Below are 21,681 nucleotides of genomic sequence, written 5' to 3' on the forward strand. Positions count from 1 at the left end.
GGCTCAGAATCATGGAGGGCAGACCCCATGCTGTGCACACATTCCCTACGCTGTGCTGCATCAAGCCCCACTGGGTCAGGGTCCGTTCATTGTGGCTGTGCCCTTCAGTCAGTCACCAAGACGCCTTCTGCAAGTCATTTGGCTTCCTGTGCAGACTTTGTGACGGCAGCCCTGGTGAGCTGTCCGGGCGCCCTGAAGCATGTGGCTGGCCTGGCCGTGGCTCTCCCCCATGGACGGCTGTCTCTGCAGATTCCCACTGCTCGCTGGGCTTGCATGAGGCAGCCAGTGTGAGCGGCCCTGGGAGGAATCACCTGCCAGGAGTTCTCATCCTCGAGGTCCGGGGTCTGGGCCTCCTGCGTCACCATCCCCGCTGTCCCTTGCAGCTGATGAGGGGGCTGAGCCCCAGGGAGCCAGCCTCACTCATTCTGTGCCCCTTTGTCTTTTCCAGGGCAGCGAGGTGCCAGACCCCACCTTTGCTGATGGCGAGCTCCTCCCCAGGGAGCCCGGCTTCTTTCCCGACGAGGAGGAGGCTATGTCTCTGGCCCCACCCGAGGGCCCCCCGGAGTCAGACATGGATAGCCCCATGGACGGCACCCAGAGCTTGGAGGGGTTGGTCGGGAATCCTGCCGAGGAGAAAGATGGGGGCCTCAGGGGCCTGTTCCTGCCAGAGGACAAGTGAGTTAAAACTGTCTGGACTCCACACTTCAGGAGCAGGCGATGGGCATGGCCGACCCAGAGATTTCCAGAGGGAGGAACGGGGTCCCAGTGTCCGTTGAACCATATGAAATTGTCAATTTCTAATCATTTTCAACCTTCTCGTAAAAGGCAATTTCGTGTGGTTCAACCTAACTCATTTTTCTCAGTGCAGGGAGTTCTCAAACTCAGGGCGCCCTGGCAGTCGTCGTGTTCTGGCTGGGGCCTTTGGAATTGTTGGTTCCTGTCGCTTCCTGGGAGCGCCCCTCAGCCCTGCCTAAGACCAACCAACGCAAGGACACTGGTCCCAGGTCTCAGACCTGTTGATCTGTTGGCAATCATTTGCCACTGGATTGTTTCCACTGTTTCCTGGGACCCGTCACCGCAAGGCACCCAGCGGCAGGTGCCAAGAGCTTTAGTAAAGTTTATGGGAGAAAGAACTGAGGAGTACGAGGCAGATAAATAACTAAATTAACAAAATAGGCTGGAGGTACCAGGAGACCTGATCTTGAGCACCCAGCGGTGACCCTGTGATTCTTAGATGGAGACCAGGCTTCCTCAGGGGCGCAGTTTGAGAATTACTGCCTTAACCCGTGACACGCTTCTTGGTGCTGTTTCAGGTTTGCCGTTTTTAGTGTGCAAGCTCGGTAAGTTGGAGGAACCCTAATTGCTGGTAGCGGGACACAGAGGGAAGCTGTATTTTGGCAGGTGAAGAGGTGTACTTCTCCTTGTTCTTAGTTTGCAGTCAGGGCTCAGCCAGCCCCATGTACTGTCCCAGGCCACACCGTGGGTCACCCGAGAGAGGGCCAGGGTCTCTGACCTGTGTTCTTTGGACTAGAAATCCTCTCTGTAAACTGGGAGAAGGGTCTCACCTAGCAGCTCATTGTTTATTTTAAAACTTCGTTTCCTTGGGGCCAGCCCGGTGGCGCAGCAGTTAAGTATGCACATTCTGCTTTGGCGGCCCGGGGTTTCCTGGTTTGGATCCCAGGTGTGGACATGGCACCACTTGGCAAGCCATGCTGTGGTAGGCATCCCACGTATAAAATGGAGGAAGATGGGCATGGATGTTAGCTCAGGGCCACTCTTCCTGAGCAAAAAGAGGAGGATTGGCAGCAGCTGTTAGCTCAGAGCTAATCTTCCTCAAAAAAAAAAAGTAAAAAAGTAAAACTTCATTTCCTTATTAGAGTACAAGCCGATTAAACAGAACTTGAAGAAGGTAGGAAAAACGAGAATGTAGGGGAAGTAACTTACTTTACTCACAGTCCCACCACCTAAACCCAAGCCCTCTTACCACTTAAATATTTTTATTTCCTGCTTTTCCTTATTCTGTATAGACCTTTTAACTGCTCAGTCTTACTAGATCTAAAATTTTATGTCTAACTTTTAATTTATATTAATTTTTCCACATTAATATTTTTTATAGACCTTGTATCAGCTATTTGATAGCCCATGATAATTTCATTTAGTAGTACAGACTATAATTTAATAATTGTAATCATTTAGCTACTATGTATTATGACTTAATGACCATACTCTAATGTAGCTGTAGGTAAACCGTTAGGTGGCAGGCAACGTTTTGCTGCTCTGGACAAGCGTTGGTTTGAATCTCTCTTGTGGAGAAAGTTTTGGGTGAGATGGCTCCCTTAGGATAAAGTCCCAAAAGTGTACTTCCCAGGTCAAAAAGTGCACACTTAGTCCGGCTCCTGGTACCTGTAGCCCATGGACCTCCGGAGACGGGGCGTCGTTGACGGCCAACCCTTCTCTACCACAGGTCCCTGGTCCACACTCCGTCCATGACAACGTCCGACCTCTCCACACACTCCACCACCTCGCTCATCAGCAACGAGGAGCAGTTTGAAGACTATGGGGAGGGGGATGACGTGGACTGTGCCCCCAGCAGCCCCTGCCCCGACGACGAGACCAGGACCAACGTCTACTCGGACCTGGGGTCTTCAGTGTCTTCCAGGTGGCCCCTGGGTCTGGAATGGCATTTGGGGTCCAGGAAACGTGGCAGAACCAACCCAACCTCATCCCAGGGACATTCAGCTGGCAGGCTCCTGAGCAACATGAGATCTGCTCCTGAGGTTTAGGGGTGCCCCCTGATTGCAGGTCTGGGATTTCTCCTCCCTCCTTCTGTCTTGGGGAAGAAACAAAATTAACCAACCTGGGAGGCTGCCGACTCCGGGGTCTCTGTGGTCTTGCTTCCTGGAACCTCAGTGTCAAAGGGTCCTTCCAGGTGCCATACTGACCTTCCCACACACCTGAGTTGTTATGTCCTCTGACGTCAGCTCTTACTTGCCTTATCTGTGAAATGGGTACAAGCCATAGGCTTCTTCTCTTTGAGGGTGTTGAAGGAGGGAAGATCTCTTGCTGTATTTCCACCTCCCCCCAACACACACACACACACAGTCCACAGGCAGTGGGGAGTCCAGCAAAGTAAGCTCGGCAGGATGGGGCAGGGCACCAGACTGGACGGCAGCTAAGGAGGCGATTCCTTTCTCTCCCGTGAATCAGCGCGGGGCAGACCCCTAGGAAGATGCGGCACGTATACAACAGCGAACTGCTGGACGTTTACTGCTCCCAGTGCTGCAAGAAGATCAACCTGCTGAACGACCTGGAGGCCCGACTGAAAAACCTGAAGGCCAACAGGTGAGGCCCCGCGGCCCAGTGTAGCGGCGGGGTCCAGGGTGGGGAGCAGAGGGCAAAGCCCCAGCCAAGTGGCCCCCTCCGTCTGGGTGGGGGAGAGCACTCTGAATGGGGTTACTCCTGGAGGCTTGCGTTTTTTGCAACAGGAAAATCCGGGTGCTGCTTCTCAGGACCCAGCAGATGAGTGGATTCCCCTTGCGGGGCAGGAAGCTATCCTGCAGCCAGGGCAGAGTAGGGAGTGGACCAGTGCTCCCTCTGTTCAATGACCATTTCCTCTCTCTCTCCCTCTCCAGCCCCAACCGAAAGATCTCCAGCACGGCCTTCGGACGGTAAGGGCCCCCCTTGGGAGGAGGGGTTGAATGCTGCCCCCTTGAGTGTTCCTGCTGCCGGGGTGGCCAGCTCCGTGCCAGCAGCCCAGCCCCAGCCAGTGTGGCTGATTGAGCCGAGGAGAGTGAGGCGTCCCAGGGCAGTGCAGGTGGAGCAGTCAGAGGAGACCCACTTCTGAAAAAGAAGGGCCAGCCTCCTCCATCCCCACCCCTTGCTCCTTCTGGCAGCGGTCAGCATCTCCAAACCCTCAGCTGCCTCAGCCTCAGCCAGGCACGCCAGGGATGCCCCGAGAGACGCGGCCCACATCCTAGCGTTAGTGCCCTTCCTCACCGTCTGGAGCTGGTGGCTGTTCCAGCAGAGACCCCAGGCTTGCCGCTGGCAGGGATGGGGCGTGAGTGTGTCCCATGGAAGCTGGTCCCTTAGACCCAGGTTAAATTCTGAACGGCTGCCTTCCCAGGACTGCCAGGATCCTGCCTTGGTCCTCCTGCAGACTGGCCCCAGGGCTCTGGGAGCTACCAGTGAGCATGCAGGCTCTGGCCCAGGAGCTGAGGTGGGATGGCCTCCTGGCACAGATCCTGGCTGCTGTCTGTCGGGAGAGGGAAGCGGGAGCCCCTGGGGAGAGGCAGCGGGTTTGCCTCAGGCAAAGGTTACCTTGACAGCATCTGCCTGTTTCTAGCCCCACTCACCAACCCACTGCCCGGCACAGTCTGGGTGTGTCTCTCTCCCCCAGGATCCCCAGAGATGTAGCAGGAGCCAGCTTGTCGGAGGACATTGAGCCCTGCTGGGTGGGCTCAGGAGGCCCAGACCCCCTGCTGGGACGTGGAGGCAGGCTGCCTTTGCTGGGCAGTTTTCCAGCTGGAAAGGGTTGAAGGGCTCTACCAGCTCTGGTCACTTGGTAGCTGTGGGCTGGATGGAGCAGCAGGCTAGAGCAGGGATGGATTGGCCATGTCTGCCATGGGCTCAGGAGGGGCGTAGCAGCCTGGCTGCTGTCCTCTGAGCTGGATGATCTCTTGAGTTCAGAGGTCAGGCACCTCTTCTCTCCTGAGCAGGTGGGGGCAGCCTCCTGAGAGGGGCTCCTTGCACCCTCCCTGGGGTACTGGCTACTCTCCCAGCCCATGGCCTGAGTCTGAACCCCAGTCTACGGCTGACCTGTGCAGCCAGCTGTGCCTCCCCCCATCCCTGCAGGCAGCTCATGCACAGCAGCAACTTTAGCAGCAGTAATGGCAGCACTGAGGACCTGTTCCGGGACAGCATTGACTCCTGTGACAATGACATCACGGAGAAGGTGCGTCGTGGGTGAATGGAGGAGGGGTTTAATGATGCATGCTCCCTGGGGTAGTGGGGAGCTCTCTGGGGACTTGGGAGACCCTGTCCCTGCCCAGGAGTTGGGGGTAGGTGGCCCCCCAATATGACCCTTCTCTTTCTACGTGGTCAGTTGGAGGTCCTGGCTGTCAGTCCGATGGTTTCCAGGTTCTCAGTCCTGCGAACTCAAAGGTTTTCTCCACCCTCACCTCTGCCCCTCCATTATAGGTGAGCTTCCTGGAAAAAAAGGTGACAGAGCTGGAGAATGACAGCCTGACCAATGGGGACCTGAAGAGCAAGCTGAAGCAGGAGAACACCCAGCTAGTGCACAGGTCAGGGGCCGAGCACTGGCTCTGGGGGCCCCGGCTGTGACACGGGGGAACGGAGGCCTGTCCTGGCGCTAAGGCACCTGCAAGAAGCTGGAGGAGGGAGCCCGTATGTCCTTCCACCTCTGAGGGCCTGTGACACATCAGTTCCTTGCTGTATGGCCCTGCCCATACAGGGTGCCCAGGAGGACAGGTCTTTGGGGACAGGGACACAGGTGGAGCCTGACCTTGAGCCCCAGGTCTGCAGCCCCAGGGCAGGTCTAAGGCAGGAGTTGGGATCCACTCTCCTGTCTCTGTACTACGCTGATGAGAGCCGACCTCCCTTCCTGGGGGACAAGCTCTGCAGAGGGGGGGAGGCTGGTGTGAGTGGGGGGCTCGCACCTGCTATGGGTGGGAGGAGTCCCAGCATTGCTGTGTCCGCCTCCCAATGGAGGCCCACTGAACGTGACGTCCCCACTGCCGCCTGCACGAAGTCAGTGCACATAGAGTTTATTTGTCCTCATGGCGTGGCCTGAAACTCAGTAAACTGATGCCCGCCCGGGGTCTGGTCCTCAACCTTGTAGGGCCCAAAGATGGGACCTTTTGTACACCCCAGAAGGTCAGCCTCATGGATGGAATGTTGCCAGTGAAATGTGTCCCAGACGGATGTACCAACCAGGCCACCAGCAGTGGGGTCATGACATCCACAGTGGGGCCTGGCCCTTCCCCAGGGCTGACATGCTCTGGGCCACTAGCCAGAAGCTGAATTATGGATCAGAAGGGTACTGATATAGAACAAACAGAGCAAAAAGAGGAGGCAAGACCTGAGGGCCGTTTCATCCAGCCGTGGCAAGGCCTGCATCCCTTCCTGTGCCAGCCTTGGGAGTCCCACCCTCTCGGGTACAGCCTCACTGCCCTCTGGACCCACTGCCAGGCCTGACCCTCTGTGGCGTGCGTGGCTGAGACACCTCTCCTTAGGTGCCCTGGGGGCCCTAATTCATCTGTCAACAAAGCTGCTGGCCCACAGGCCTGGTGCCCACACCACCACCTCCCACAGTCACGGGTGTTAGCGACTCAGGGTCTTGGGCTCCCCCATGGCCGCAGGCTGTGTTGGCGTGAGAAGACACAGCCCACGAGAGATGGCCCTGGACTGGAGTCCCTGCCTCTCCTCAGGGTGCACGAGCTGGAGGAGATGGTGAAGGATCAGGAGACCATGGCCGAGCAGGCGCTGGAGGAGGAGGCGCGGCGGCACCGTGAGGCCTACAGCAAGCTGGAGCGCGAGAAGAGCACCGAGATCGAGCTGCTCAACACCAGGTGGGCCCTTCCGCAGAGCCTCTGCCCTCTGATCCGCCCTCACTCCCGATATAGCCCTGTGGGGCAGGCGCTACCCCATTCTGTAGACGGGAAGACTGAGCCAGAGGGAAAACCTGGTGTTCTGACACCTCTGCTTTGATGTCTGAACACATGGACTCTAGGAAGCATGTCCAAGAGTGTTCATAGCAGCATTGTTCGTATTAGGTAAAACTGGAAACAGCACGCCTGGCTGTCAACAAGAGGAGCGGTAGACGACAGTGGTCTTGCCCCAACTCCTGGGCTGGGACTAATGTCCATGCGTGGAGCGCCCCCTGCTGTCAGATTCGCCACTGACCCTGAGCCCCAGGGGCTAAGGGAACTGGAAAAGCCAGGCCCCAGTGTTAAGGGCTCCTGTACCTTGGGTGTAGCTGTTAGAACTTGAGACAGAAACAGGAGTATTAACCTAGGAATCTGGGTCAGTCACCCATCAGCACAAGGATCTTGGGCATATTGGCTCACACCCCAGGCATCAGTTTCCCCATCTCTTGTTCCTCCCTGGCTGTGGAGTGACCGTGAGTGCGGGAGAGCTGGTGCACAGCAGAACACTGCACACACACGAGGGTAGTGAGGATGTTCCAGGACTGCCCTCGCTGCTGACCCCGGTGACACCACCTGGGCCTCTGGCAGAGAGGACGGCTGCCCCCGTACTCCTCAGGCCCCTGAGTCCCCGGTCCCTAGCTGAGCCTTCTTGGGGTCTGCTAGGCCCAGCCTGGGGTCTAGGGAGTGTGGGGAGGTGGGCTCACAGCTGGCGGGCAGGTACTTCCCTGCCTGCTGAGGTCAAGCAGGCCCGAAGGGGACTGGGGGGCCAGGCCCCTGCACAGTTTGGCGGGGAGACCTTCCAACTTCCCTGTACCTGAGACCCGCTTTGTTAACTTTATTGACCAGGGTTCAGTTTAAGTTTTCACTCATGTTCTAGAAGCTGCTGGCTTGCATCTGTTTCTGGAGGCTGGTACCTCATTAAGTGTCACTGCTCTCTGTCTGCTTCTAACCGCTGGCCTGGCCGGGTGGCCTGAGCAAGGTGCCTGGGCCATGGGTGGCGGAAGAAGACAGTGTGAGTGTAGGCCTAAGGCCAAAGCACAGAAAGCCAGCCCTCTTGGGAACCATCTCCTAACCCGTGCCCCTTGCACAACTCCAGGGGGCGCTGTTCATGGATAATATGCAGACAGTGCTCCCAGCATCATGTGGTGTGCTTTGCTCCTTGCATCCTCCACCATCTCAAGTCCCCTATGAGGTGGCCTGGTCAGAGCATGGGTGGTGGGTCTGAATTCCTCACTGGCCCTGGCCTGGGGCCTCTCCTGGGGAGCCCAGTGGAGGCCAGAAAGCCATCTCTCCAGAAAGGAGGAAGTGACAGTGGGAAGGACAGGGAATGCTCTGTGGGAAACCATGCCAGAAATGAGCCTGTAGTGTTCTGGTGCCACTGATGGATAACTCAACTCACCTGCCCCTCTTCTCAGCTTATTTAAAACCCACCTGAGGGCCGGCCTGGTGGCACAGTGGTTAAGTTCACATGTTCCACTTCAGCAGTCTGGGGTTTGCTGGTTCAGATCCCAGGTGCAGACATAGCACTGCTTGGCAAGCCATGCTGTGGCAGGCATCCTACATATAAAGTAGAGGAAGATGGGCACGGATGTTAGCTCAGGGCCAGTCTTCCTCAGCAAAAGAGGAGGATTGGCAGCGGATGTTATCTCAGGGCTAATCTTCCTCAAAAAACAACCCACCTGGATCCCCGGGCTCTGTCTCCTCATGGAATCCTGTTAGGACAGTCCCTTGTGAACACTGACACAGAGGATTTTGACTGTCAGAACCAATGCCTGTGGGTGTCAGAGGCAGCTGCAGTGAGCACTCAGGGGGAAGAGCCATGGCGAGATGCTGGGGGAGAATGAAAGACATATGGTGGTTGCCTTCAAATTGTGAATTCTAACGGCGGGCCCCTGCCACAGCCAGCCACAGGAAGCCTTCTCTTCATTTAGCAGAAAAACATCCTCTCTGTGTTGATTCAGGCCCTAAGGACGCATCCAAAAAGAATCTTGTGTTCTTATTCACAAATGAGTGTTTCCTTTTATCAGAAAAATAAGAAAGGCAATTCAGCGTCTTTACCATTTTGCTTTGGATGACAGGAAGCTCAAGGCTGTATTAACATTTGGAACAATTATTCCTATTCTCTCTCTCTCTCTCTCACTCGCTCTCTCGCTTTCTGGTATATCACCTCCTCCAGGGAGCAGAGAATCGCCACAAATTGTCAACCCATTGTAAGATCATCTCCATCTCTGACACTTTCGCCCTTCTTTCCCCAGAGTGCAGCAATTAGAGGAAGAAAATACCGAGCTTAGAACGACAGTGACTCGGCTCAAGTCGCAAACAGAGAAACTGGATGAGGTGAGCAGCACATCCAGGAATCTCTCACGCTTGGATCTTGAGCTGAATCCACAGAGACACGATGCTGGCCGTTGAAGGCCTTTAGTTTCTAGTTTCTGAAATTTTACTACAATTGCTCTCCCCCCCAAAAAAAGGGCAGCAAAATATGAATAATTTCTCTTTCTATATTTCTGCTTTTCCAATTTTCCTTGTATAATGGGGAAAATAAAAGCAAGAGAGAAAGAAGTTAGCTTCTATCTGGTCTGCCACCTCCTGTTCAAGTTCTCTCTGGCATCACTAAAGGACTTCAGAGGCCTGAGATTTTTCTAGCTTGTTTCTAGAATCCTAGGGGATCCTAGGGGATCTGGCCATTTCTTTAAGCCACGAGTCAGAGGGCTCTGTCTGATTGCCCATTTGTCGAGTTGGCTGACCCAGCGAAGTCCCTGGGGTGTGGTGACCTCCTCTGGGCACACACTTCCCCTGGCCTGGTCTCCCCGGCTTCAGGAGCGGCAGCGCATGTCCGACCGTTTGGAGGACACCAGCCTGCGGCTCAAGGACGAGATGGACCTGTACAAGCGCATGATGGACAAGCTGCGGCAGAACCGCCTCGAGTTCCAAAAGGAACGGGAGGCCACGCAGGAGGTGGGTGCCAGGCCAGAGGCCCCCAGGGCTCCCTCCCACGCCCCTGTTCCCACCAACCAGCCTCTCTCCCACGCAGCTCATTGAAGACCTGCGGAAGGAGCTGGAGCACCTGCAGATGTACAAGCTGGACTGCGAGCGGCCGGGCAGGGGCCGCAGCTCATCCTCTGGCCTGGGCGAGTTCAATGCCAGGGCCCGCGAGGTGGAGCTGGAGCATGAAGTCAAGCGGCTCAAGCAGGTGGGCCTGGGAGCCTCTGTCTGGCAGGATAAGGCGTCCAGGTCCCCACCAGGCGGGTTTCCTGAAGGGGGCTGAGAGCTGTAGCACCACCTTCTTGTACATGTCTGCTCCTCTTGGCACCCCTGGTTGTCAGGGCTGCTGGTCCCCGTCTCACAGCTCAGGAAGGTGCCTCACCTCTAGGCTGCGTCTGATGGAAATCCCAGGGTCTTCCCTTGGCGTCCGTAAAAAGAAATAGACACCACTCTTCTGTCCTTGGCACATAGGGTGGAAAATGAGACTATCCAGCCACGTATTAGTGGCTCGCTGTGTTGGTTTCTCCCAAAGCAGACCCTGAGCCCAAGATTCCATTTCAGATGGTCCCCGGGAGCACTCCCAGAATTGGAGACCAGTCGGGGGGTGGGGCAGCGGGGCCAGGAGGGGCATTAAGCAAGGGATGGGGTGATGACGAGGAAGCCCCAGGCTCAGTGCCTCCAGATTCAGGAGACAGCTGTATAAATTACACCTCTGAGTTGCTGGTGGTCGTGCTCCCACAGCCATCCTAAAACCCCAGCCCTTCTCCTTGTCCCCGAGGGGCGCCCAAGGTCCCCGGCTTGCGCACTTAGGAGCTTTTAGGTGAAAGCTAGAGCATGGGGCTGGTCAGTGGGGTCTGGACAGGGCACTACAGGCCAGCCCCTGGACAGAACTCCCTTGGAGCAAGATTCCAGAGCCCGGCTACAGGAGGAGCCGAGGAGGTGAGCCAACCTCCCAGCCCAGGGACCCTAGAGCATCGCTTTTCCTCACCACGGGCCAGGGTCGCAGGAGGAGCCACTGGCTGGTGGTGTCCCTACACAGGGCCTCAGGGGCTCCTCTTCTGGTTCTCCCAGCCCTAGGGAGGCCCGGGTGGCCAGGAGCCATGCTCATCTCTGGAACCCTGGCTCCCCTGAGCAGGGCTGTAACTCCTCCTCCCAGGCCTCCCAGACACCAGCCCTTCTCCCCTCAAGCCAGGCAGAGGCCACATCCTCTGTGGGTGTCCTAAAACGGGCCATGACACACACCTGAGGGGAGAGTTCTGGTGGGGGTCAGGAGATGGCGGATGCAGAGAAGTGGGTCGCGCTGGGTTCTGGATGCTTCAGGGAGCTGATGTTGCGTTTGTCCCACTGCACAGGAGAATCATAAGCTGCGGGATCAGAACGACGACTTGAACGGACAGATCTTGAGTCTGAGCCTCTACGAAGCCAAGAACCTCTTCGCCACTCAGACCAAAGCCCAGTGTCTGGCTGCGGAAATAGACACAGCGTCTCGCGATGAGGTAACGTGCCCCTCGCTCTGGCTTTGGGGCCTGGGCCCTCCTCTGGGAATCCTACCCTGTCCCCACCTGCCGAGATGATGGGTCCCAGGCTGCCCCGAGCAGGAAAGGCAGACCAGGGCCTGGCCCCTGGGAGTCCCCGTCTGCAGCTACCCCAAGGGACCAGGCAGAGCTGGGAGGGGAGTTGGCCGCAGGCGGAGTTAAATCAGCTCTACTTTGCTGCGTGTGGTGGGAGGAGCGCAGCCTTGGGAGCAGCGTGAAGTTCGAGTCTCAGTTCTGCCAGAAATGTGCCCAAAGGGCCGGGTGATTTCATCAACATGTAGTGAGGGGAGACCAGACTCCCCTCCCCCCAGCCCAGGTGGGAGGGGCGCTAGCATTTCTTGAGCCACTGCTGGCACTGTCTTCACTTAATCTAATCTGACAGCTCAGAGGCTTTGTAAACACTTCCATGTCACAGAGCAGCAGACCAGGACACTGGATCACCTACTGGTGGAGGGAGAGAGGGACCCAGGTCTCTAGCGCCAAAGCCCACTCTTTCTGCCCCAGCAGGGTGTGGTTATAAAACACCAGGCCTCCACAATACCCTGCTTACGTTTTCACATAAATCATGAGACCGCCACTGAACCCCTTGCCCTGTACTTGGGACACAGAGCTGAGAGCTGACCTGGCCTCCAGGAGCTCCCAGGTGAGCAGGGCACCGGCCTCCAGTCTTGCGGCAGAGGTAGCATTTCAGTTATATCCTAAAGGACATGGCAGGAACTGACCTGGAGAAGGACAGTGGCAGGGCCAGGGGTGGGGAGGGGCCATTCCAGGCAGAGGAAACAGTTGGCAGCCTTCTGAGGCTTAGCACCCTGGAACTTTGGGCGTCAGTCTTGATTATAAATGCCCCTGGCCAGTGTTCTCAACCCTTACCAAAGGATTGCCTACACCTGGGCCCCTCCACAGGCCCGCTAAATGAGACTCTCTGGGAGTGGGCCTGGCCACCTGCGTGGTTAACACTCCTTGGGTGTGAGCTGAGCCGCTGGCTTAGACGCATGTCCCAGCATCAAGTGCTGAGGCTGGTCGTAGGGCCCGCCTTTCCCAGGGTCTCCTGAGCCCCTCTGTCATCGAGCACTGGCCCACTGCAAGCCTGGGAATCTGGGCTCCGTCCATACCCCAGCCCAGGCCAGCCTCCAACCTGTCTCTCGCTTCCCCTTCAGCTCATGGAAGCCCTGAAGGAGCAGGAGGAGATCAACTTCCGGCTGAGGCAGTACATGGACAAGATTATCCTCGCCATCCTGGACCACAACCCCTCCATCCTCGAGATCAAACACTGAGACAAGGGGGCCAGCTGCAGAGTGGCCTCAGGACCCCCAGACCCCTCCCGGACCCCAGGACCAAGGGGCACACCCTGCCTGCAGATGTGGCCCAGGCCGGGCCTCACGCGCACACTGTAAACGTATCTCTAGCCACCGTGTAACGTGTACTGGTGTGTATGTGGGGAGGCCTTGCACACAGCAAGGGGTGAGCATGGCGCCGTGGCTGTAGGGGACGTCTGCACGGTTCGCTGTCCATGCACTTTGTGGTCCCTTTGCAGGGGGCAGAGGGTCCTGGAGATGGGAGGGAGCCAGGTGTGCTATCAGGAGTTACTTTAATAACAAGAACTGGAAGCGTGTGTTTCAGATACTGGATAAAATGATTCTACCTCTGGGGACAAGGATTAAGAAATACTCTCGTGCAACAGGCTCTTGCACCCCACCCCTCTTTCCCTGGGACTGGAAGCAAAATTATGATCTTTTCCAGGAGTTCGAATGCCCAACAGCTGTGTTCCCGCTGACCTCTTTGGCCCCCTTTCAAGCCCAGGTGCTCAAGCTCAGAGAGGAGGCAGTGGCCCTCGGGAGCGCCCTCCAGGCCGACAGCCCCTGCGATGCTTGTGCACAGTGTGTCCAAAGGACCCGGGCTTGCACAGGCACCAGCACGGGGTGGCCTTCATTCCAAGAGTTCTGGCGTTTTCAGAGTTCTCCGTACACTTCCCCATCCCTGCTTACCTACCTCTCCCTTTCTGGTTTTGTTTTGTTTTGTTTTTAAGACAATGAAAAATATGCAGCATTCCCTTGGGTGTAAAATGAAGGGATGAAAAGGAAGGAGAAGGGGGTCGGGGGATGGGGGTATCTAAGGCACGTGTGGCATTGGGCAACCAAAGACTCGATTTGGGGGAGGAGCACATGCACATCCCCGCCCTCCTTCCCCATGGCTGCATTTGAAGAGAAGCGCCGATGGAGATGGACCATGCTGAGGGTTTCCTCGGGCTGGGAGCGGGCCTTGCTCAGCAGCCGCTGTTCTCTGTGCAGCCTGCTTACGGCCCGCCTCCAGGTTGGGTGTTCAGAATGGGAGACGGGCTTGGCTCTGCTCGGCAGCGAGGCCCCCGCATTCCAACTTTCAGGAAGACTCCTATATCCCAGCCAGGGCAACAAGCACTGTGCTGGTGGGAGACACGGGAGGACGTTGCAGGAAAACCTGAGTCTTCCATCCTGGTGACGTCCACTCTGGATTTTTAATACGATCTTTTGTTCCAGGCAGCTGGGAGTAGATATGGTACTTTCCTTTCCGTTTTCCAGTTTGTTTCAATTTTATGTGGCTTGGGATTCGTTTCCTTACTCCAGATGTATACAAATTTCTGTGGTCTTATTTTTTTTCCCCCGGCAAGTTTCTTGTTTTCTTCAGCACTTGCAGCGTAAAAAGGAAAGTCAGGGCATGTTGGGGAGGGGTGTGGAGGGGCGTAGGCAGAGGAGAGAGGGCCGCAGAGCGTGACGAGGGGCTCCAGAACTCAGGTGTGTCCCCTGCTCACAAAGGTGGCGCTGTGGCCAGGACCGCTCTTCACCCTACTCCAGTCAGCTGCGCGTGGGTGGGATTTCGTGATTTCTTTTTAAGCATATGAGTGGGATTTGTTTCATGCTGCACGTAATGGGACCGCACTGGTCTGAGCCTGGACTTGGGGCCACCCACAGCACGAAGACTAGGGCAGGGGTCAGTCTTCTGGGAGTCTCAGCTCCTCAGGACACTGGCCTCCCTGGGCTCCCCCGAGGGTCTGAGAAGAGGCGGCCGTGGAGAGAGGGCATGAGGAGGGGGTCTATTGGGAATTTGCTCATAGGAAGGAATGGCCACGAATTAGAGGAAAGGAAGGAGGACGAATCAGGATGTGACTAGGGCCTGGGTTTTACATCGGAAGGAGTCCTGCAGGGAGGCCAGCCAGACCCGGGGCCCGGCCCGCGGGGGCTCGTCCCAGCCACGGGCGTTGTAGATGGAAAGCTTTACATGCTCTTTAGCTGCCCTGATGGGGAATTCAGGCCGCAGAGTCACAACACAGGAAGGAATTTCTGCCGTGGGGAGAGGGGCGGCAGACGCTGTCAGCCCTGAGGGGGCACCGTGGGGACAGACTCCAGAGGAGGCCTCTGGGGACCGGTGCAGTGCGTGGGGTCTCTGGAAGAGGGCTGACTTTAACATGGGACTGAATTCCGTGTTGCACACACTTTAAGTTAAACCCAACCTTCTTTCTTCAGCCGAAATACATCTTATAAAGCCTAGCCTGTCAAATTGGCTTTTTAAGATCATGTCGCTTTTTCAAATGCCTTTCGATGTGGAAAGCTAGCCTGAGGGGGGCCGAAGCCCCGGTCCCAGGCCACAGCCCCTGGGCAGGTTCCCGAGCTGTACTGACTCTGGGTGCAGGGAGGGCCGGCCCTTCTCACTTCCCTTGTTCTCTGCCTCCTCCATTTGAGATTTCTACCCTTTTCTCTTAGTAGTGGGGCTGCTGGGTAGTATCCAGGATCCCCAGGGAAATTTGAATTTCAGGTAGACAGCAAGCAATTTTAGCAGAAGTCTGTTCCGTGCGATACTTGGGACATATTTCAAATGGAGAGATTTTTTAAATTCTGATAACTGGGCCTAATCCCCAGAGGTTGTGATTTCACTGGTGTGGGCTGTGGCCCAGGCATCAGAATTTTTTAAGGTCTCCCAGGTGACTATAACTTAACTGGGTGTCCGACGTGGGTTTTGTTTTTTGTTTTTGCTCAACCTGGCACCTCTCCCAAATAGGAGTCAGCAGTAACTTGTTTGAGGTTTAGAGGTGTTTCGTGGGGCCTGGGCACGGGGTCCTGCAGCAGACTCACATTTTACATGACACGGGGCTCTCCTTGCATTCAGTCGGAAGCCTAACAGAATTCACAGAGCCAGCGAGTGAGTTTTATATACGGCATCTACTAGCAAAGGGAGCGCTTTCTGTTTTAGCCAGGCCCTATTCCCTGGGAAGGCCTAAGAAATAAAGTTCTAGTAAAAAAAAATTGTTTTAAATTTTGAATTGACCAGAATTAGACGTTATTTTTTTTTTAATTTTATTTTTTTCCTTTTTCTCCCCAAAACCCCAGTACATAGTTGTATATTCTTAGTTGTGGGTCCTTCCAGTTGTGGCACGTGGGACACCGCCCCAGCGTGGCTCAGTGAGCGGTGCCATGGATTCGAACCAACGAAACACTGGGCTACCTACAGCAGAGTGCACGAACTTAACCAATTTTAAATTTGTAGGTTCTTTGAGAATTGTCAGAGGGAAATTTACCTTGTTTATTTCTGACCTATTAAAAATGCAAAGCTCGAGGCCCTCCTGAGGCACTTGGACCTGAAACAGTGGTTCTCAACTTGGGCTGTGCGTTGGGATCACCTGGGGAAATTTTTAAAAATCCCACTGGCTGGGCTGACCCCCTACCCCCACCCCACCAAGATTCGGATTTAATTGGTGTGGCTGTGGCTCAGGCATCCAGATGTTCCAAGAGCCCCCCAGTGATACTAACGTGCAGCTCAAGGTGGAGACCCCTGTGCTAGAAGGATGCTGGCGGAGGCAGAGAAAACGGCGGAAATGGCTGTTGGGCTTGTTAATCCAGGTGCTGGGTGACAGCCAGTTCTCCTGCTGGGGTGTCGGTGGCTTTTCCTGTTATGACGTCGAGTGGTGAGAAGTTAGCAGATCCCTCCCCCCAGGATGGGAGGCCAGATGCTTTCAGGAGCTGGTGGATCCAGCCTGAGTGGGCAGGTCTCTGCCTGGTGCCCGTGGAGTCAGTGGGTGGCACCTGTTGGGATGTATCAGCCACGGGCGCATTCCGGAATGGGAGTGGAACAGGCAAGGGGCTGACAAGCAGGGCTGCCCCCTGATAGCAGCCTCAGAAACAGCAGCCACCTACTTGCAGGCTGGGCAGGCGGGGACCCTGGCTTTGTGGGCCTCTGATCTGTTTTCAGGCTAGGTGGATGAGGGTCACCCCCAGCTCCTCCTATGAGTAGCCACACCAGCATCCCGGTGCAGGCTCTGGAGGCTCCAGGTGCTAGTCCCCTGGCAAGTCTGGTCCCTACCCTGGCCAGATCAGATCCCGGAGGTCAGGAGGGCACAGCGTGGGCTCGTTGGTTCCAATGAGGGACTTAATAACTGGCAAAGGCCCCCAGGGGCCAGTGTGGGGCCTGGTGGATTGCGGGAGATTAAGCCCTCTTCCTGCGCTCTGTGGGTATGTGTTTGATGCTTTAGCAAATTTAAACCTGAAAGCCAACTTTCGATGTGATTGGAACAGGGCAAGGTTTTGGATGGGCACCATGCCAAGGAGATGACTGTTGGCATGGCAGGTCTAGAGCGACTTGAGAGCAGGTCTAGAGGGCTAGATTTAGATTGAGGAGAGGGACCATTCAGGACTTCTGTGCCAGCAGTGCCCTAGCCTTTCCTCCTTTGGGCTAGGGCAGCCCCTTCATTGTGAAGCTTTAGGCTGGTGAGACTGGCATGCCCTTAGGGGGCCTCAAGCTAGAGGGGCCACGCCCTCCCTGGTGACTTTGAGCAAGTCCCTTCCCTCTGCTGACCTTAGGGACGTCCGAGTCCTGCCATCCTCTGAGTGTGTGTGAAAGGGCAGGGAGCAGGAGAGGCCGGAACCTTGGGGCTGCCCTACCTGCATGGCAGGATAACACTGAGGCCCTTCAGCCATGCTCTCTGCTGCCTACCTGGGAAAATAGGCTGCTTTCTAGAAAGGCTTGTTGCTAAAAGCGTAGACCCTGGCAAAGAGTGACGCCACCGGACGTTGGTGCTCCAACCTCGTAGGCTCCTTCTCTTCCTGTGACTGTAACAGAGGGAAGTCTGCCCTGAGCCACCAGCAGGGGAGTGGCTGGGAATGGCATCCCGGGGCCACCCCTGCAAGATCTAAGTGCTGTTGTCCCGGGGAGACCGTGCCTCCTCTGGGACCTTCTGCTTTGCTGTGCTGCACAGGCTGTGTTTTGTCTGCATGGTTTGGGGTTGTTGTCCTTGTGCCTTTTCTTCCCTGGCACCACTGTACAGGATTTTCCATGTCACCACTGCCCCCCTTTCTACACCTCCTCGTTTACCCTGGCCCTTCCTGAGCCCCATAAATGTATACAGAGTGTCCCCTCACTTAAGGTCTGCTCCCACGCCAGGGCTCCCGGCACGCGTACCCAGGAGTGAGGCTCCGCTCCCCCTGCGCTCACTCAGCTGTGCAGACTTGGTAACTCAGTACAGAATCTTTTCACTATGGTCCTAAGCCTGGGGGGCTCGGACCCGCTTAGCCCCTCATCCAGCCTACAACTAGTTTAGGCACACCAGAGAGGGTAACTTTGTTTAAAGCAGCTTCTCCCACGAACCTCTTCCTGTATCGGTGTCAATATTGATAGAAAGCAGAGCGCCCCTTCCTAACCTAGGGTGTGGGGATGTCATGGGTCTGCAGCAGCTCCCTGGGCCCCTCGGATGATGCACCCAGCCCCCAGGAGAAGCTCCAGCGATGTGGCTCCCAGTGCTTGGCCTTGGGCCTGGGTTCGGGGCCACCGCCATCTGGTGTCTAGAACAGCTTCCGACCCAACGTGGGCAGACGGAAGAGGCTGCTCTGCCGCCCTGCCTGCCATTAACAACTGCCGAGCTCTTCCTCGTCCGCCGAAGGTGCTCAGTCCCAGGTGCCGTCACACACCCGATGGTGGCAGGCCCACCCGGGGCTGCGTTGCTGAGGACTCTCTCACAGCCCGCTGGCTGCCTTGGCTGGGTGTCCTGGGGCCCAGATGGAAGAAGCGGCACTTGTGGCCTCACGCCCAGGGGTTGGCTGGTGGCTTTGACTCTCCGTGGGATTCCACTTGAGTCTTTTGCCCCAGGAGCCTGCATCTGGAAGCAGGCTTAGCTCTGGGGCTGGAGTGAGACCTCCACCTCCAGGCCGCAGGGTGAGGAGTGTGGGGCGAGGCCCCAAAGCTGCATCCCAGGGTCCCCATCTCTCCGCCTCCAGTTTGCTTCTCACCAAAAAGGAGCGGGCTCTCAGAGGCAGGCTTCTTCGGGAACTCCAATGTACAGACCAAGGTGTAAATAAACACTTTGCTTTTCTTGCCTGACTTGGTGGTGAGTTTCTGTGGTGGGGGAGGGCGGCTGGAAGAGGTGAGGCCTGGTTCCAGGGCCCCTGAGGACGGACAATCTCTCTTAGGAAGAACAGGCCCCACCCAGCGTACCAGCATAGCTGGTGCTGTCCTCCAGGGCAGGGTGGGGCAGGGGTCACCCTGCAGACCCTCATTTTAGCCTGCTATCCCCAGGAGAGGAGATGTGGATCCCAAGAGCCCCTGTAACGCCACCATTCCAGCCATGGGACTGCGATGTTTGGAAACTGTCCTTGCTGCAACCATGTTCCTTTCCCAGCGGGGGCCTCCCAGGGTCCTCTCAGCTTCTCTGGTCACTCTACTGGGGGCCCACTGCCATCTTCCTCCATGTCAGCCACTGTGACTCCCCTGGTTCATGGGCCTGAGTCCTCCACTCAAGCCTGGTTTCAGACCAAGCTGCCAGCCCTGGGCCTGCCAAGCCCTGGAGTATCAAGGTGGCTCCAAGCTGCATGGCCAAAACCCCCAGATTTCTACCCTCTCCTTGTCTGCCCTTCCTCTTAATATTATGGGATTCCAGGTGTCAAAAGGATTCACAGGTCACCCAGGCCCAGCATCTGGAGATGAGCCTGCCCTCCCTGTTGGCCCAGATTCTCAGGACAGGCAGGAAAAGGCCCCCCACTTCCCCACACAGGCCCTAGTGCCATGGGTTGGCCAGGGCAGGCAGACGCTTCCCCACTCATTGGGTTTACACGCCTCCCAGGCTCACCAGGAGTTACTTTCCAACCCTGGCAGTTGCGTGTTCTCCTGCACCTTTATTCCCTGCATCCTCCTGACATGCCTTCTTTCCTTCCCAACAAGGGTTGCCAGATTCTGCAAATAAAAACACAGGATACCGGGGCTGGCCTCGTCTTAACTTGATTACACCTGCAAACACCCTATTTCCAAATCAGGCTACATTCACAGGTGCCAAGGCTTAGGACTTCACTGTATCTTTTTGGGGGACACAATTCAACTGAGTTCACTATTCTGGAGAGAGGCGGGAGCAAGCACTGCCGTGTGTACAGGCTGTGCCCTCTGCACAGGTACATTCCCCACTCAGCAGTCTCAGGACGTCTCCTGGTGGTCTGTACCGTGACAGACGATGCCATCCCTATGCCCCCTGGAGGTCACAGTTCCTGCAAAGGTATTTCATGGTCGGATCCCACCAACTTACCAGGCCCTGAATTTAGGGCCTTTTAGAAGCCTCTGGGCCGGGGCCAAAGTCGCCTGAAGGGTCTGGGCACGAAATCAACCAACCAACCAACTTAATCTACTGAGCACCACTGTGTGGGACAAGCTCTGTGCCAGGCACTGGGGATTGGTACAGAAAACACAGCCGAGGCTTCTGTCCTCCTGGGGGATGGGGAGACACAGCCGACTCCTGGTGATCAGTGGCACCAAGGGAAAGGTGCTGGGGGCAAGGAGATGGAGGCCAGTTGGGGATCAGGACAGCTTCCCCCGAGGAAGGGGCGTTTCAGTAGAGCCCTGAGGATTGTAGGACTAGGAACCACACGTGCGGTTGGCTTGTAGAAAGCACAGCCCTTTCCGGGCACTGTGGCGGCGAGGTGCGATGGTGAGGCACTGCAGGGCCTGGTGGACTGAGGGTGGATCTCACGCATCCATTAAGCAAATGTCTCATCAGTGCCTAATAGATGCCCGTGTAGGGCTATAGGTGCTGGGCTTGTAACGGTGAGAAAAACAGACCCCTCCCCACCCTCATGGCACAGGGAGCTTCTAGAATGCTAGAATGGGAGGTTCTCAGTCCTGGGCACATATGTGAATCACCTGGGGGAGTTTTAAACCATGCGGATATAGGGTCCCAGCCCAGCGATTTGGATTTGGGTGATAAGGGTGGGGCTGGACGCTGGGGTTTTTCTCAAAGCCCCGGGTGATTCCAGCCTGTTCCATGGGTGAGACTCAAGGGTGCGTCATCACTCCTGAAATCATTTGAGGAGTCAGGGGACACTTCAACTGAGGCCTGAAAGGAGATTGGGGAGAACACTGGAGAGGGAACAGCAGGTGCAGAGGCCTTAAGAGAACTAGCAGGGCAGCAAGCAGGCCATGGTGACCACGGAAGGCCCTGGAGCCAGGGCGCGGCTGCTCCGAGCCGAGTTTCAGAGAGCGGCAGCGGGAGCAGGTCGGCTGTGGGGAGACAGAGGCAGCCTGGACTCGGTAAGACCTGGTGTTTTTGCTGAGTGACAAGAAGTTGGAATCACCAGCTTCCGGTGGTCACCTGGGCAAGGGAGCCAGGCTTCTCCCCGCCTTGCTGGTCTACCCCAGCTAGCCCATCTGCACAAAGTGACTGACCGACACCCAAGGGTGGACTAAGCTATCCCTGCAGCTCCCCGCATTCAGGCCTGGGCCCTGGGGGGCAGCTGGCACGGCACCACCATCGCTCAGACCCAGAGGCCCGGGGTCAGGAGCGGGCACTCCGTGAGGGACGAGGCGGGCTCCCTTTCAGTCAGTCCAGCTGGCTGTCTGCTCTCTGATTTCTGAGCCCTGAGGGACTTGGCATCGTTCCTCCCGTACAGCCCCTCTCCACTCCCCAATCCCTGTGCCCACTGCCCTTCTTGGCCCAGGAGGCAACGATGAGGTCGTTCACGTTAGCTTACATTTGTGTAGGGCCTACTGTGTGTCAGGCAGGGTTCTAAGTGCTTGGAGTGTATGGGGTCATTTAGTCCTCACAACCACCATGAAGGGGGTGGTAGTATTATCCCCATTTTACAGGTGGGGAAACTGAGCCACCAGAGGTGACCTAACTAGCCACAAGGCACCTAGGATTCACGGCCAGGCAGCTGGTAAGGGTAGGAGTCCTCCCAGAGCGGGACTCAGCTGCCTCCCCAAGAAGTGGGTTGCTCAGAGTGGGGAGGGGTTGCTAGAGGACGTGTGCTGAGCCCTGGAGCCTGGGTTGGCTCTCCATGAGCAGAGGGGCTGGAAAGAGGGCACAGCAGGGGGCCCTGTGAGGGCAGGAGCATGGAGGTGGGCACTTGCGCACCGTTTGCACGGATGAGGAGCAGGAGCAGAGGCCCAGGAAGGGTGGTGGTTCCACCATGAAGCAGCCCGAGGGGTCAGTACTGCTCCAAGCCCACAGGGGCGAGGCTGTGGGCTCTAGGGCCCAGGAAGGGCAAAGCCAGCTTCAG

At 56.7% G+C, this 21,681-nt stretch overlaps 1 protein-coding gene across 3 annotated transcripts in view; it reads left to right on the forward strand.

The window, feature by feature from the left end:
- The window catches only part of RAB11FIP4 (RAB11 family interacting protein 4), a 116,309-nt gene extending 97,786 nt beyond the window's left edge, over positions 1-18,523 (forward strand). For all 3 annotated transcript variants that reach the window (XM_044745174.2, XM_070482749.1, XM_070482748.1), the window contains 12 exons: positions 449-675; positions 2,465-2,659; positions 3,208-3,342; positions 3,633-3,668; positions 4,852-4,951; positions 5,197-5,300; positions 6,447-6,587; positions 8,921-9,002; positions 9,486-9,623; positions 9,700-9,858; positions 11,003-11,146; positions 12,343-18,523. In XM_044745174.2, coding sequence (XP_044601109.2) covers positions 449-675; positions 2,465-2,659; positions 3,208-3,342; positions 3,633-3,668; positions 4,852-4,951; positions 5,197-5,300; positions 6,447-6,587; positions 8,921-9,002; positions 9,486-9,623; positions 9,700-9,858; positions 11,003-11,146; positions 12,343-12,459 — 1,578 coding nt within the window. In that variant the 3' untranslated portion in view covers positions 12,460-18,523. The remainder of the gene's footprint in view (positions 1-448; positions 676-2,464; positions 2,660-3,207; positions 3,343-3,632; positions 3,669-4,851; positions 4,952-5,196; positions 5,301-6,446; positions 6,588-8,920; positions 9,003-9,485; positions 9,624-9,699; positions 9,859-11,002; positions 11,147-12,342) is intronic.
- Positions 18,524-21,681: the final 3,158 nt, after the last annotated feature.

Source organism: Equus asinus, chromosome 13, assembly GCF_041296235.1.
Source record: "Equus asinus isolate D_3611 breed Donkey chromosome 13, EquAss-T2T_v2, whole genome shotgun sequence".
Lineage (NCBI taxonomy): Eukaryota > Metazoa > Chordata > Mammalia > Perissodactyla > Equidae > Equus > Equus asinus.